The sequence below is a fragment of the Pan paniscus genome, chromosome 4 (assembly GCF_029289425.2).
Source record: "Pan paniscus chromosome 4, NHGRI_mPanPan1-v2.0_pri, whole genome shotgun sequence".
Lineage (NCBI taxonomy): Eukaryota > Metazoa > Chordata > Mammalia > Primates > Hominidae > Pan > Pan paniscus.
Window position 1 is genome coordinate 48700203 of NC_073253.2, and position 13647 is coordinate 48713849.

The window sequence follows — 13647 nt, forward strand, 5'->3', positions numbered from 1 at the left end:
TATTTTCTCCTAGTTTCTGCTTGTGTCTTCATTTTTTGAAGTGTCTTTTAATTTTGATGAAATTCAATTTATTAATTTTTTAATGGTTTGTGCTTTCATGTCCTATCTTAGAAATTTTACCTCCTGCAATATTGCAAAGATAGTTTTCAGTATGTAAGAAGTTATAGTCTTTATTTTTATGTTTAAATATATGGTCTACAAAATATAAAATATATTTATTAAATGTAAAATACAAATACAAAATACAGTCATTAAAGACGTGTATTGTGCATACTACGACTGATACCTATGAGGGGGAGAGACAACCAGGCAAATCTATTTGGGGAAGAACAATTATTTATTTACTTGAATAACACCCTATCCTTTGATTTAACACTTAGAGTAATGACTTAAGACTTAAAACTATGATAAGAAATGTAAGATGCATGAAATTCAAAAATAAAATAAAAAAACACATACAGTCAATTTTAAGTTAATTTTTATATAAGGTATAACGTAAGGGTTGATGTTCCATTTTTTCATATGAATATTCAATTGCTCTAACACTACTTGTTGAAAAGACTATCACTTCTTCCATTGAATTACCCTGACACATTTGTGAGAGATCAATTAAGCATACATGGATGAGTCTATTTCTGTTCTCACCCATTGATCTAGGTTTCTGTCCTTAAACCAACACCACACTGTATTGAGTAATCGAGCTTCCCAGCGGGTCTTGAAATCCAGAAGCATTAGTCCCTGAATGTGTTCTTTTTCAACATTATTTTTGCTTTTCTAGGTCCTTTATATTTCTATATACATATTAGCATGAACTTGTCAATTGAGACAAATCTTTTTATACAGAAAGAGAGTATATGGAATCTATAGGTTAATTTGTGGAGAATTGACATCTTAAAAATACTGAGTTTTCTAATACATGAAAAGATTTACCTCTACATTTATTTAGGTCTTTTTAAAATTTTTTCACCAATGTTTCATTTTCAGTATATAGGTCTTGCACACATGTTCTGTTAAATCTAATCATGCTTTTTGGTGCTATTGTAAATACTATTGTATTTTAATTTAATTTCCAGTTTTTTGTTGTTATGTAATAATATAGTTTATTTCTTTTTATATTGCCCTCATGTCCTGAGACCTGGTTCACTCACATATTACTTCTAACAGTTGTTTTGTAAATTCATTTGGATTTTCTCTATAGATTATCATGTCGTCCTTGAACAAAGGCACTTTTACTTCTATCTTTCCAATCTTTATGCCCTTTATTTCTTTTTTCTTGCCTTATAATAGAGTTCATGACCTTTAGTACAATGTTGAATAAATGAGGAGACTAGGCAGCCTTTTGTTTTCAACCAATCATAAGGGCAAATCATTCCTTCTTGTTGTTGTTTTTAACCATTAAATATAATGTTAGCTAGAAGATTTATGTAATGACCTTTGTCAGTTTGAGGATGTTCCCTTCTATTTCTAGTTTTTATTAGAGTTTTAGTCATGAATGGGTATTGAAGATGTCTGAATCTATTGACATGATTAGGTGGGGTTTTGCCCTCCCTTTCCCTGTTAATATAGTAAATACATTGATTGATTTTCAAATGTAAAATCCTTGTAGTATTCTTGGGATGTAAACCACTTTTTCATGATCTATTATTACTCTTATATATTGCTGGAATTGATTTGCTAATATTTTATTAAGAATATTTGGACCTATGTTCATGAAAGATATTTTTCTAGAGTCTTTCTTGTGATTTCTTTGCTGGTTTTTGTATCAGGTTAAACCTGGCTTCATGAAATGGCTTTAGAAGTGTTCCTTTCTCCTCTGTTTTCTGGAAGTCTGGAGAGAATTGTTTCTTAATGCTTGATACAATTCAACTGTGAAGCTATCTAGAATGGAGTTGTCTTTGTGGAAAGTTTTTAATGAAAAATTCCATTTTTATAACAAAGTTTTCAAATTTATTGGCATAAAATTGTGCATAATATTTTCTTATTATCTTTTTAATATCTGTAGGATCTGTAACAATGGCTCTTCTTTTCATTTTCCGTACTGAAAATTTGTCTCTTTACCTTGATAATCCTAATGAGGGCTTTATTAATTGTATTGATCTTTTTAAAGAACAAGCTTACGGTTTAAATGATTTTCTCTATTGTTTGTCTATTTTGCATTACATTGATTCCCACTCTTCTTTTTTTTTTGAGACGGAGTCTCGCTCTGTTGCCCAGGCTGGAGTGCAGTGGCGCAATCTCGGCTCACTGCAAGCACCGCCTCCCAGGTTCACGCCATTCTCCTGCCTCAGCCTCCCGAGTAGCTGGGACTACAGGCACCCGCGTTGACGCCCGGCTAATTTTTTTGTAATTTTAGTAGAAACGGGGTTTCACTATGTTAGCCAGGATGGTCTCGATCTCCTGACCTCATGTTGCACTCCCCCCTTGGCCTCCCAAAGTGCTGGGATTACAGGTGTGAGCCACCGCACCCAGCTGATTCCCACTCTTCAGTTTGTTTCTTTTTTTCTATTCACTTTGTTTTAATTTGTTCTTATTTTTTCTAGCTTCTCAAGATACAAACTTAAATTACTGATTAAAAATCTTTTTTCTGCTATAAAACAAGCATTTTTTTACTATAAATTTTGTCAGACATATGATACATTGTATTTTCCTTATGAAGTTTTAAATATTTCCTTATTTATCTTGTGACTCATGACTTAGAAGGTATTATTTAATTTCCAAATATTTTGGTGTTTCACAAATACTTTTCTGATACTGATTTCTAGTTTAATTCTATTTTGGACAGAAAACACACCTTACATGATTTTAGTTTTTTTGTTAAGGTTGTTTTATAGTCTAGCACATGTGCACTTGAGAAGAATGCATATTCTGCTATTTTTGGGTTAGTATTCCATTAATGTTCATGAAATTGAAGGACACAACTATCCTTTGGTTGGATAGTTTTTTCACATTTTTTATATTCTTATTTGCTGCCTTCTTGTTGAAGAATTACTGAAAGAATTATGTTGATATCTCCCATTAGAATTGTGGATTTGTTTACTGTTCTTATTAATGGCAAAAGCCGCGATTACTTTTGCACCAACCCAATAGTTTGTAAGATTTTTGCTTCATTTATTTTGAAACTATGTTTTAGGTGTATAGACATTTATGATTGTTACATCTTCTTGATATATTGAGCATTTTATGATTTTCAAATGTTCCTCTGTATTCCTGATAATATTCTATGACCAGTCTGGCATGGTGGCACATGCCTGTAATTCCAACCACTCGGGAGGCAGAGGCAGGAGAATCATTCAGCTTAGGAGTTTTAGATCAGCCTGGGCAACATAGTGAGATACCCATCTCTTAAAAATATTCTTTGATCCAAAGTCTGTTTTATCTGATACTAATCTAGCTACCCCAGCTGTCTTCTGATCAGTGTTTGCATGGTAAATCTTTTTCTATCTATTCACTTTTCATATGTAGGTACGTCTGTCTTTAAAATCTGTTTCTTGTAGAACACATGTAGTTTAATCTTGATTTCTTATAATGTCTAACAATCATTGCATTTTAAAATTCTAATCTTTAGTTTGGTGGGGGGGTTGGGGGTCGGCAACTATCGCTGTTAAGGGTCAGACAGTAAATCTGACAGTCTGTGTTACAACTATTCACTTCTACCATTGTAGTGTGAAAGCAGACATAGGTAATAAATAAATGGGTGTGACTGTGTTCCAATAGAACTTTATCTACTAACACAGGAGGTGGGTCATAAGTTTGGTGACTTCTTGTTTAGATCATTTATATTTAATGTAATTATCAATATCGTTGGGTTTAAGCCTACCATCTTGCTGTTTTTCTGTTTGTCCTGTGTGTTTTTTTTCCGTTTAATTCTCCTTTCATGCCTTCTTTTAGAATAACCATGGGTTTTATTGTATTCCACTTAATCTCTAATAAATAGCTTATTAGCTATACTTCTTTGCTCTGTTTAATTAGTGGTTGCTTTATCATTTACAAAATGCGTTTTTAATTTATCATAATACATTGCCAAATAATATTGCACCATTTTATGTATAATGTAAGACCCTTACAACAGTTTACCTCCATTGTCCCATTCCATTCTTTGTGCTGTTTTTTTAATACTTTCTACTTCTTCATATGTTATAAATCCCACAATATATGGTTATTATTTTTGCTTCAAAGAGCCAATTATCTTTTTAAAAAATTTTAAGACAAGCAAAATTATTTTGTATTTACCCACATATTTACCATTATCTGGCATACTTCCTTTCTTTGTATAGATCTCAGCTTCCATCTGTTATAAATATGTGTGTATATACATGTAATGTCATCATGTTTCTTCTCATTATATTTATGTTTTCCTTTAAAGTTCTTGCATATATTTATAATAGCTACTTGAAAATTATTTTCTGCTAATTCCATAATTTTTGTTATTTCTGGGTCTGTTTCTTTGGCTTTGCCTTTTTCCTGTTTGAATCACATTCTCCTCCTTTTCCACATTGGTAGTAATTTCTCATTGGATGTTGTACATTGTGAATGTTTCTTTGTTGAGAGCCTGGGTTTTGATTTATTTTTTTAAAGGGTGTCAAGTAACTTGTAGATCTGCTTGATCCTTTTGATGTTTGCTTTTGAGCTTTGTTTGGGTAAATCCAGAATATTCTTTATTCTAGAGCTTGCTCAGCCCTCCTGCAAAAGCATGATTCTTCTTGGGTCTCTACTGAATGGCCTGGTGATTGAAATGCAGTAGTTCTAGTTACAGCTCCATAATAGATTTTTTGCCTGGCTTTATGTAATTTTATCCTATACATATGCAGATCAATATTCAGCAACAGATTTCCTCCGTCCTCTCTTGTTCTCTGGTCCTGCATATTCCAGCTATGTCAGCCTTCCCAGTTTCTGATCTCTCTTCTTCACTTGGAGAGACCACTGTGTTCTGCTTGGGTTCTCCACCTAAAGAAAGTGTCTCCAAGCAGAAAGTTGTGGAGATCATGGTCTCTGCACAGTCCTGTTCAATGCATGAGAAAAGCTGATTCATATATTTTATGAGTTTTCTGATTATTTACAATGGGAGGGCAAGTCTAATACCAGTTATTTCAGCATGAAAGTGAGGAGAAGTTCTATTTATTTGATGTTTAATCCTTTGAGATAGTTTTAGTCTCTCCAGAAACCCTTAGTGAGACCTAAATGAGTTTTTATTTTAGTTAAAATATCATTCCATTTCTCTTAAAGCTTTTAAAAATAAGGGTACATCCAGAGTGTGTCTTCAGGCAGAATACCAGTATCATCAGGCTCTTCTTTTATTTAAGAAGACTCCTTTATTTTTACACCATAATTTTGAATTATTTTCTCCATCAATAATACTCAAAACAAAAAGATTTCTAGCCTCAGCTTTTTCCCCCTTTGGTAATTCTCTTTTCATAATGCACTTCGTCTTCCTTTAGTCATTCTTCCTTAATGCCTCTTAAATGGTTGGTGTTTTTCTGAGCTACATTATGGCACCATTAGTTATATATTCCTAGCAGCTAAGAGGTGTTAAAATTCCTTCATTTAGTAGTCGTAAAAAAAAAAAAAAAAAAAAAAAGGAAGTGAGAGCTCAAACTGAAGGAGAATTTAAAGCCACATAGTTGTTTTTATCTTTATTTTTACTATTTCATATATGACAGTCTCAGATGTCCTCATAAAACCAAATGTTTTAAACTAGACAGAAAACCACTGCAAGTGAGAGTTGAAAATAAAAAATTTTAAGTACACAAAAAGTTCAAGGCCAGGTATTTCTTCTATTTGCTTGTTCCTATCTCAAAAGGTTAATTAGATTTATTTTTTGGCAATTAAATGAATCTTCAAAACATATCTGAAGTTAAGAAACTACAAATATTTTTGCCAGGCAAATGGGGGTCGGGAGATGACAATGGTCTGTAGTATGAAGGACAAGAGCTGGAGGTCTAGGGAGTCAGAGACTCTGCACCATGGCCCTTTAGTCCTTTTGGGCTACTTGTTTATCAGGTCTGACGAATCAAAGTTTTTGCAGTCAGCTAGCATACTAACAAAATATTAAACTGACATGTTTATTTATTTCCTGTTTGTTTATAGGAGTTTTTGTACGGTAGTACTAAAAATACTTTTTCAGCTACATGTGCTTTTAAACTGTGTGTGTGTGTGTGTGTGTGTGTGTGTGTGTGTGTGTATTTCTTGTAAGAGATTTTTTTGAAGTATGCATGTTTATCTATCAATATTTTTTCTGAGTTTTTTGTCATGCTTAGAAACTTTTCATAACACAATATTATGAGAAAAAAAGTTCTTTTATATTTTCTCCTGACATTTTAAGATTTAACTATTTTTATATTTAAATATTTACCCATCTGGCATTTATCCTTTCTCTTTTTTTAACTTTGTTTTTATTGAGGTGAAATTAACATTACATAAAATTAACCATTTGAAGTGAACAATTAAGTGGTGTTTAGAACATTCCAAACATTTACATCACCCCAGAAAAAAACCCATATCCATTAAGCAGGTGAATCCCCATTCTCCCCATTCCCCATCCCCTGGCAACTACCCATCTGCTTTCTGTCTCTGTGGCTTTTTACCTACTCTGGACATTTTATATAGATGGAAGCATACTATATGTGATCTTTCCTGTCTGGTCTCTTCCATTTAATGTTTTTGAGTTTCATCACATTATAGCTTGTTATCAATACTTCATTACTTGTTATGGCTGCATAACATTCTGTTACATTATAATACCACAATTTGTTTATTTATTCATCCACTGATGAACATTTGTGTTGTTTTGATTTGGTGCTACTGGAAATAGTGCTACTATGAATATGTGTGTCCATGTATTTGTTTGAGTACCTGTTTTCAATTCTTTTGGATATGTGCGAATTGTGGCATTTATTCTTATATAAAGAAAGAAATATAAATTCAGCATTTTTTTGCCAATAGAATAGTCTTTTGCCTTAGCCCCATTTCTTGTTCTTTCCTTTACTAATTTAAGATACTTCCTTTATCATAAACAGAATTCCCATATGAACTTGGGTCTATTTCTTAAATCTCTTTGATTCGTGTTCTGTCGATCAGTCTGTGTCCAAGTGCAACAGGTTGTCCCCACCCCATATCCATTTAATTACTATTTCAGTATTTGGAAAGGAAAGCCTGCTCCCCACCTTCATGTTAAGTCTCATCCCTAGTTATCCCTTTTCTCATAATTTTCCTTGTTACTTCCACATGTTTATTCCTCCAGGTTAACCTTTCGTTGCTTTCTATTAGTGACATTATAAATACTTAAGTAATATCTTCTTACCATTCACATGAAAAATACCATTTTAATTTGTACTTAAGAATATGGTCAAGAGTCACATCTCTAAATGGAAATTGGTATTCATTGTATACTTCATTGCAGTAATTAATCAGTGACACTTTGGTAAATGAAATTTCACATTTTTAGGTGAATTGTGATTTGTTTTCTAGCTTTAAAATCTGAAGGAGATGATTACTATATTAATGGTGCCTGGACTATTGACTGGCCTAGGAAATTTGATGTCGCTGGGACAGCTTTTCATTACAAGAGACCAACTGATGAACCAGAATCCTTGGAAGCTCTAGGTCCTACCTCAGAAAATCTCATCGTCATGGTAAATGCGTCTTTGCCATTGTATTTCTTCTGTTTTTAATTCCCCCTTGTGAGGTAGGAAGGGGCAGGTTTTATTATCTCTGCTTTACAGGTGATGAAATTAAGGTAAATAAAGATAAAATGATTTACCCAAGGGTGTTAGAGCTGTGCAGAGTTAAGGCCATAGTGCTCTTGCTTGAATAGTATTTTTATAACCAAACAAGACAGATGAAAGCAATGGCTCCAAAATACCCATGAAAATGGGAGGAGAAAATTTGATATAAATGCATGTGTTTTATATTAAGTTTCCTGTAAGACTTGTTTTGACATTTTCTTCTTCAAAAGGAATAATAAATATCTGAATGAAGGCTCATTGTATTTTAATTGTCTTCACCAGTTGTTTTCAATGGCAGGTTCTGCTTCAAGAACAGAATTTGGGAATTAGGTATAAGTTCAATGTTCCCATCATTCGAACTGGCAGTGGAGATAATGAAGTTGGCTTTACATGGAATCATCAGCCTTGGTCAGAATGCTCAGCTACTTGTGCTGGAGGTAAGATGCCCACTAGGCAGCCCACCCAGAGGGCAAGATGGAGAACAAAACACATTCTGAGCTATGCTTTGTGTTTGTTAAAAAAGCTAATTGGAAACATTTCTTGCAGGTTTGCTTCAAGCTGTAATTTAGCAAAAGAAACTTTGCTTTAATTATATTATATTCCATTTGTTTTCAACCTCATGTAATTTGTGCAGATTTGTTGGTAAAATACATCTTGGCACAATGAGTGTCTCTGCTGGTGCTTCTCCCAAGACTATCTTGAAGGTGGGCTGTTTGCCTTTCGTGAACACATTCTTGGTAAAGAACATCAAAAGTTTTAAAAAAGAAAATGAGCAAGAATCAGACATCACAGATGCAACTTCTTGTAATGGGAGATGAGAATGTACGGCTGTGTGCTTGTTGTGTGTGTTTGTGTGCCTGTGTGTTTGCCACAATCCTATTCAAACTCCCTTCTCCTGCCATCAAAGTTAAGGGGCTGTATACTGGGATGCTACAATAATTACTGGTATCTGGGTTCTGGGTTAATGGTGTATACTGACCCCATTACAGTCCCTCAGAGGTAGCTGCTAGGCGGTGGTTGGTGATGTGTTGGTTGTCCCATGTGCGTTTTTCATGGGTGCCTTTTCCCTACAATTTACTCTATTCCTAATCCTCCTCCCTCTAGTGGCCACCAATGCAATTCTTTACCTCTGGCTGGGAGAGCAGGACAGTTGGCTTCCTTCAAAGCCAACACCCTTGCTGCTGCATGGACTGGTGAGTAGAAGTGCTGTGCAAGCAGCATCTTCCTTCTCTCTGGAGACTAAATGCATCGCCTCCACCGTACACCTTGATCCTAACAGGCAAGGAAATAAACCTGTCCTTCAGGCCTAGGCTGGACTAGATCACCTCACCATTCCAGAAGCAAAGATTAAATTTTAAATAGTGATATTTATTTTGGGCAAAATTAAAATAAAGTAAATCATCCAATACATTACCTATACTCCTTTTTTAAACTATGCAGAAATGTATGATTTTTATATAGACTTCATCCTGTCTTGTATTTGCATCTTCTGATTTTCAAGTCTTAAATCAGAGAGGTTATTTTTAGAGAAATAATTAACATATAATCTATTCAGTATTTTTATTTTATTTTATTACTTATTACTTTTTTTTTTTTTTTGAGACAGGTTTTTGCTCTGTTGCCCAAGCTGGAGTGCAGTGACACGATCATGGCTCACTGCAGCCTCAACCTCCTGGGCTCAAGTGATCCTCCCACCTCAACCTTCTGAGTAGCTAGGGAGCACGCCACCACACCTGGCTAATTTTTAAAATTTTTGTAAAGACAGGATCTCACTGTGTTGCCTAGGCTTGTCTTGAACTCCTGGCCTCAAGCATTCCTCCTGCCTCAGTCTCCCAAAATGCTGGGATTATGGGCATGGGCCATCACGCCCAGCCTAATTCAGTATTTTTAGTCTCATACAGAATTAAAGCAATGATTAACTACAACTCCAATTTCAATATAAAGTCTATACAACATGAAAAAAACAAAAAAGAAGATGAATAATAATATATTAACGTACTCTACTGTGTAAAGTATCATGAAACATGGTTATGTATAATTCGTGACATATTTTAAAAGATCTCTAGTTCCCATCCATTTTATGTGTAAAATGGCTGGTGATTTGTAATGTAAAGTTTTTAAAGCCATAGGACATTACCATTTTTAAATAAAGAAATATTTGCAACTAATTGATCAAGTATATGCCATTGCATTATTTTTAGTGGCATTTATACATATATCTATCTTTTATCCAATTCAATTCTTTTTATTCTATAAATTAACTTTTCCCTTTGCATATTCCAACAAAAAGGCTTCTAGAACAATACATACATAATTCAGGCCCTGAGGCAAGGTGGGATAAACTTATTAAAGAATAATTAAAATAATTTAAAGTTTAGGAAATCTAATAAGGATAGTCTAAAGTTAAAGTGGATTAGCTTGGAGAAAAGAAAGCTAAGGGGATGCATATTAGCATATGACAGAAGGTTGAATGGGAAATTCTTAGAGCCGGTTCATCTTTGTACTGAAATTGCTATATTTGGGGATGGTTTAGATACAGTCTTGTCTGAGACCAAGAAGGGATTAAATGAATTCTTAATGTTCCTTCAATCCTATGATTCTATTTGTTCAGAAAGGAGATAATCCAACAAAAAAACAAAGAAGAAGAAGAGGAAAAAGGCCATGAGAACTGAATTTGGAAGAAAAAAATATAATTTTGTTGAAGTCAGAAAGTAAAAAGTCTAAATGAGTGTTATTTTTTTCCATAACACTTGCATTGAGAAATAGAAGTGATTTGTGGTAGGGGGTAAAAAAAAAAAAAAAAAAAAGAGAGAAAAGCCTCTGGAAGGGAGAGCTTTCTCTTCCTTGTTATTTATTCTTCTTTCTGTGATCTGGATCTGCTGGTCTTAGATACTGGAGGTGGTTCTGGGAACTCACATTAGGCTTGGTTGTGGGTGATTATGAGCATTCTTGAGGCTATTGCCTTCTTCAAATGAGGGATATAGAGGGCATGGTGTAAAGAGCTGCCATTTGTTTCGGTAAGTGGTTCTTAAAGTCTGGTCCCCGCCAGCAGCATCAACATCATTTAGAAACTTGTTAGAAATGCTAATTTGAGCGCCCCATTACAGACCTACTGAACAGAAACTCTTCGAGTGGAGCGCATCAATCTGTGTTTTAACAAGCCCTGCAGGTGATTGTGTTGCTCGCTCAAGTTTGTGTACCACTGGTCTTGGCTGACAGAGAAACCAAACCCAGCACTCTAGACACATGGAATCCGTGTCTTCATCACTGAAGTCTGTGCATCTTTGTAAACTCATTTTGCCCCTAGAACAATATCCGAAACATAGTAGGGGCCCAATAAGTGCACCTTATTGAGCACCTTAATGAGGCCAATGGTGGCCTCCCAAAATGCTAGATGAGTGAATGAGTAAAAGGAATTAATTTTGGCAATTATATATTTGTGCTTGTCCTTTCTAATGTGGGAGATGAAAGTTTAGAGTTGCTACTTTTCTTATAGAGTGGGGCAAAGCTTTGCCAAGGAAAAACAGTATCATTTTAATTAGCATAGGTAAGTAAAACCAAGCTCCTCTCTTTTTTACTTTGTTTTTTGTTTGTTTATTTTTTGTTTTGTTTTGGGTTTTTTTGTGTTTTGAGACAGAGTCTCACCCTGTCACCCAGGCTGGAGCACAGTGGTGTGATCTCGGCTCACTGCAACCTCTGCCTCCCGGGTTTAAGTGACTATTCCACCTCAGCCTCCCAAGTAGCTCAGACTACAGGCGCCCACCAACACGCCTGGCTAATTTTTGTATTTTTAGTAGAGACGGAGTTTCACCATGTTGGCCAGGCTGGTCTTGAACTCCTGACCTCAAGTGACCCACCTGCGTCAGCCTCCCAGAGTGCTAGGATTACAGGCATGAGCCACTGCACCCAGCCATCTTGCTTACTTTGAATAGGTGGAAAATATTTCCTAGGATATAGAGTGCAGGAATCAATTATTGAAGTTGCTCTTCTTACACTTTTAACCCCAGGTTCTTAAGAAGCTTACTTTTAACCCTCACTTTTAACCCCAGGTTCTTAAGAAGCTTATGATTGAGGGAAGTAAAGTCCCTTTAGAGTTTAGGAACTTTGACCCAAGAAAAAGCCAGTCATCTTCTCCTTAATGAAACTTCATTTTATCGTTAAGAAACCTTTCAAGAAGTCATTTCTACTTACCTTTCACTCAGAAACTAAGGATGAATTCTAAAGTCAGTTCTTTTTTTGTTGGTTTTTTGTTTTTGTTTTTGTTTTTGCTGTCATTAAGTCTATTGTCTTTATAAGGGACATTTTGGGATGGTTCCACCTCATCATTTTAACTTCTTTCTTGGGCTTCTCATAGACTGGATTCTCTCCCGTGGCAGCAAGAGCTTTCTTATACATCTTCCCTATCATGTCTAGAGTTACACTGTTCTTTATGTGTTGAGAGAACTGTTTCTTGTAAACATCTTCATCTTCCTCCATTAAGTAGCACATGTAATCTGAAACATTCTGGCCCATGATGTGCTTCTGGTGTACTTCTACATTAAATTATTTGCTTTCAGAATCATAACCAGGGAATTGTTTGGTACTGTGAGGGATAGACAAGCCTCCATCCATAGCTTCCTTTGGGGTGCCAAAAACTTTATTGCCAGTGGTAGTTCTGGCAAGGCCTGCATCCAGATAGCAGATAAAGACACCTGGTTGAACATCAATGCTTTCCACATTATATTCATCTCCAATCACCTCCGCTTGGCCTTCATAGATCTTATCCATGCCAAACCTATTGAAAAGCCTGTGGGCCAGCAGCAGGCCAATATAGTACGCTGCAGCATCACTTGTCAGGCCAATCTTCACACCATATTTTGGCAGTTCATGTGCATATGCTGTGCAAACTATCATATCCCCTTATATATGGGCATAAGCAATCTGACAAATGGTATCTCTGTTTGTTATATGAGCTATCAACCTGTATTTGGGTGTGTGTTTTTTATTTATTTATTGTCTGCCACTTGACAGAGACCTGCAGGCCCAGCAGTGCTAGGTGGGAAAAAGGGATAAAGTCAGTTCTTAACTGAGATACTCCATGTTCATCTCTCCAAGGAGGTGCTGGGTGTCTTGAGGCTGTCAAAATTCTTTTAAGTGGCAAAGAGAAAACAAGAAAGATCTCAAAGAACTTTCAATGGCAGTCTCACAAGATCTTTCAGTGTTCTCACTTGTTATTTTCCTGCATATGTTTTATTAATATCCAGACCTTTGGGCTTTAATTGAGTTTGGGAGCAATAATGATAGCTTTCTCTTATGAGATCTTTTAAGATAAGAAGCTTGAGACTTTTTCTGTTGCTTAGCAGATCCAGTGACAAATCTAATGCTACAGGAAACATTGGTGATTCAGTCCAAGTAATGGTCTTTTCTCTGAGTCAGTAATGAAACACTTCCTTTGCCTCATAAGGAACATTGAGATGCTATGGGGTGTTGTCTTCAGTATATGTGTGATTTTTGAGATACTGCTGTAACTCTTCCTCAGAGAGAAATCCAAGCCCAAAAACATGGCTATTTCCAGAACCATTGCTACTAGAATTTGTTTCTGTATTCCTTACCCAAACATATTTATACTTTGTAATTTACTGACTCCCAAATTTATATGCTACCATTGGATTAGTGATTATAATCAGTTGCTAATTAATGAATCTTGGCTGGGTAGGGAAAGTTGTATTGTTTTAAAATACAAAGCTGTAGGAGATTTTTAAAAATGGTAATTTATGCCAGTATACCTATGCACTGTGACTTCTAAGTTTCAAATAACAACTATTGTATATTCATCCTTTGATTTTATTCATACATATTCTCTTTTTACTGATGTTTGGCTAGGTATGTGGTTCTCAAATTTAAGCACACATCAGAGTTACCTGAAGGGCTTGTTAGGACACAGATT

The 13647-nt window shown here is 35.2% G+C and overlaps 2 protein-coding genes across 3 annotated transcripts in view; one reads left to right on the plus strand and one right to left on the minus strand.

Annotated features, from left to right (window-relative positions):
- The window catches only part of ADAMTS6 (ADAM metallopeptidase with thrombospondin type 1 motif 6), a 334536-nt gene that overhangs the window by 264912 nt on the left and 55977 nt on the right, over positions 1 to 13647 (plus strand). The window contains exons 19-22 of one of the 2 annotated variants that reach the window (XM_063604436.1): positions 7465 to 7628; positions 8020 to 8158; positions 8826 to 8914; positions 9328 to 12057. In XM_063604436.1, the coding sequence (XP_063460506.1) occupies positions 7465 to 7628; positions 8020 to 8158; positions 8826 to 8914; positions 9328 to 9429 (494 nt within the window). In that variant the 3' untranslated portion in view covers positions 9430 to 12057. Of the gene's footprint in view, positions 1 to 7464; positions 7629 to 8019; positions 8159 to 8825; positions 8915 to 9327; positions 12058 to 13647 lie in introns of those variants that run through there. The other variant, XM_003827427.5, reaches the window with a different exon arrangement.
- LOC134730429 (large ribosomal subunit protein uL18-like) lies at positions 12264 to 12614 on the minus strand. Its single transcript, XM_063604437.1, has one exon. It carries the CDS (start codon positions 12612 to 12614, stop codon positions 12264 to 12266), a length of 351 nt encoding a protein of 116 aa, XP_063460507.1.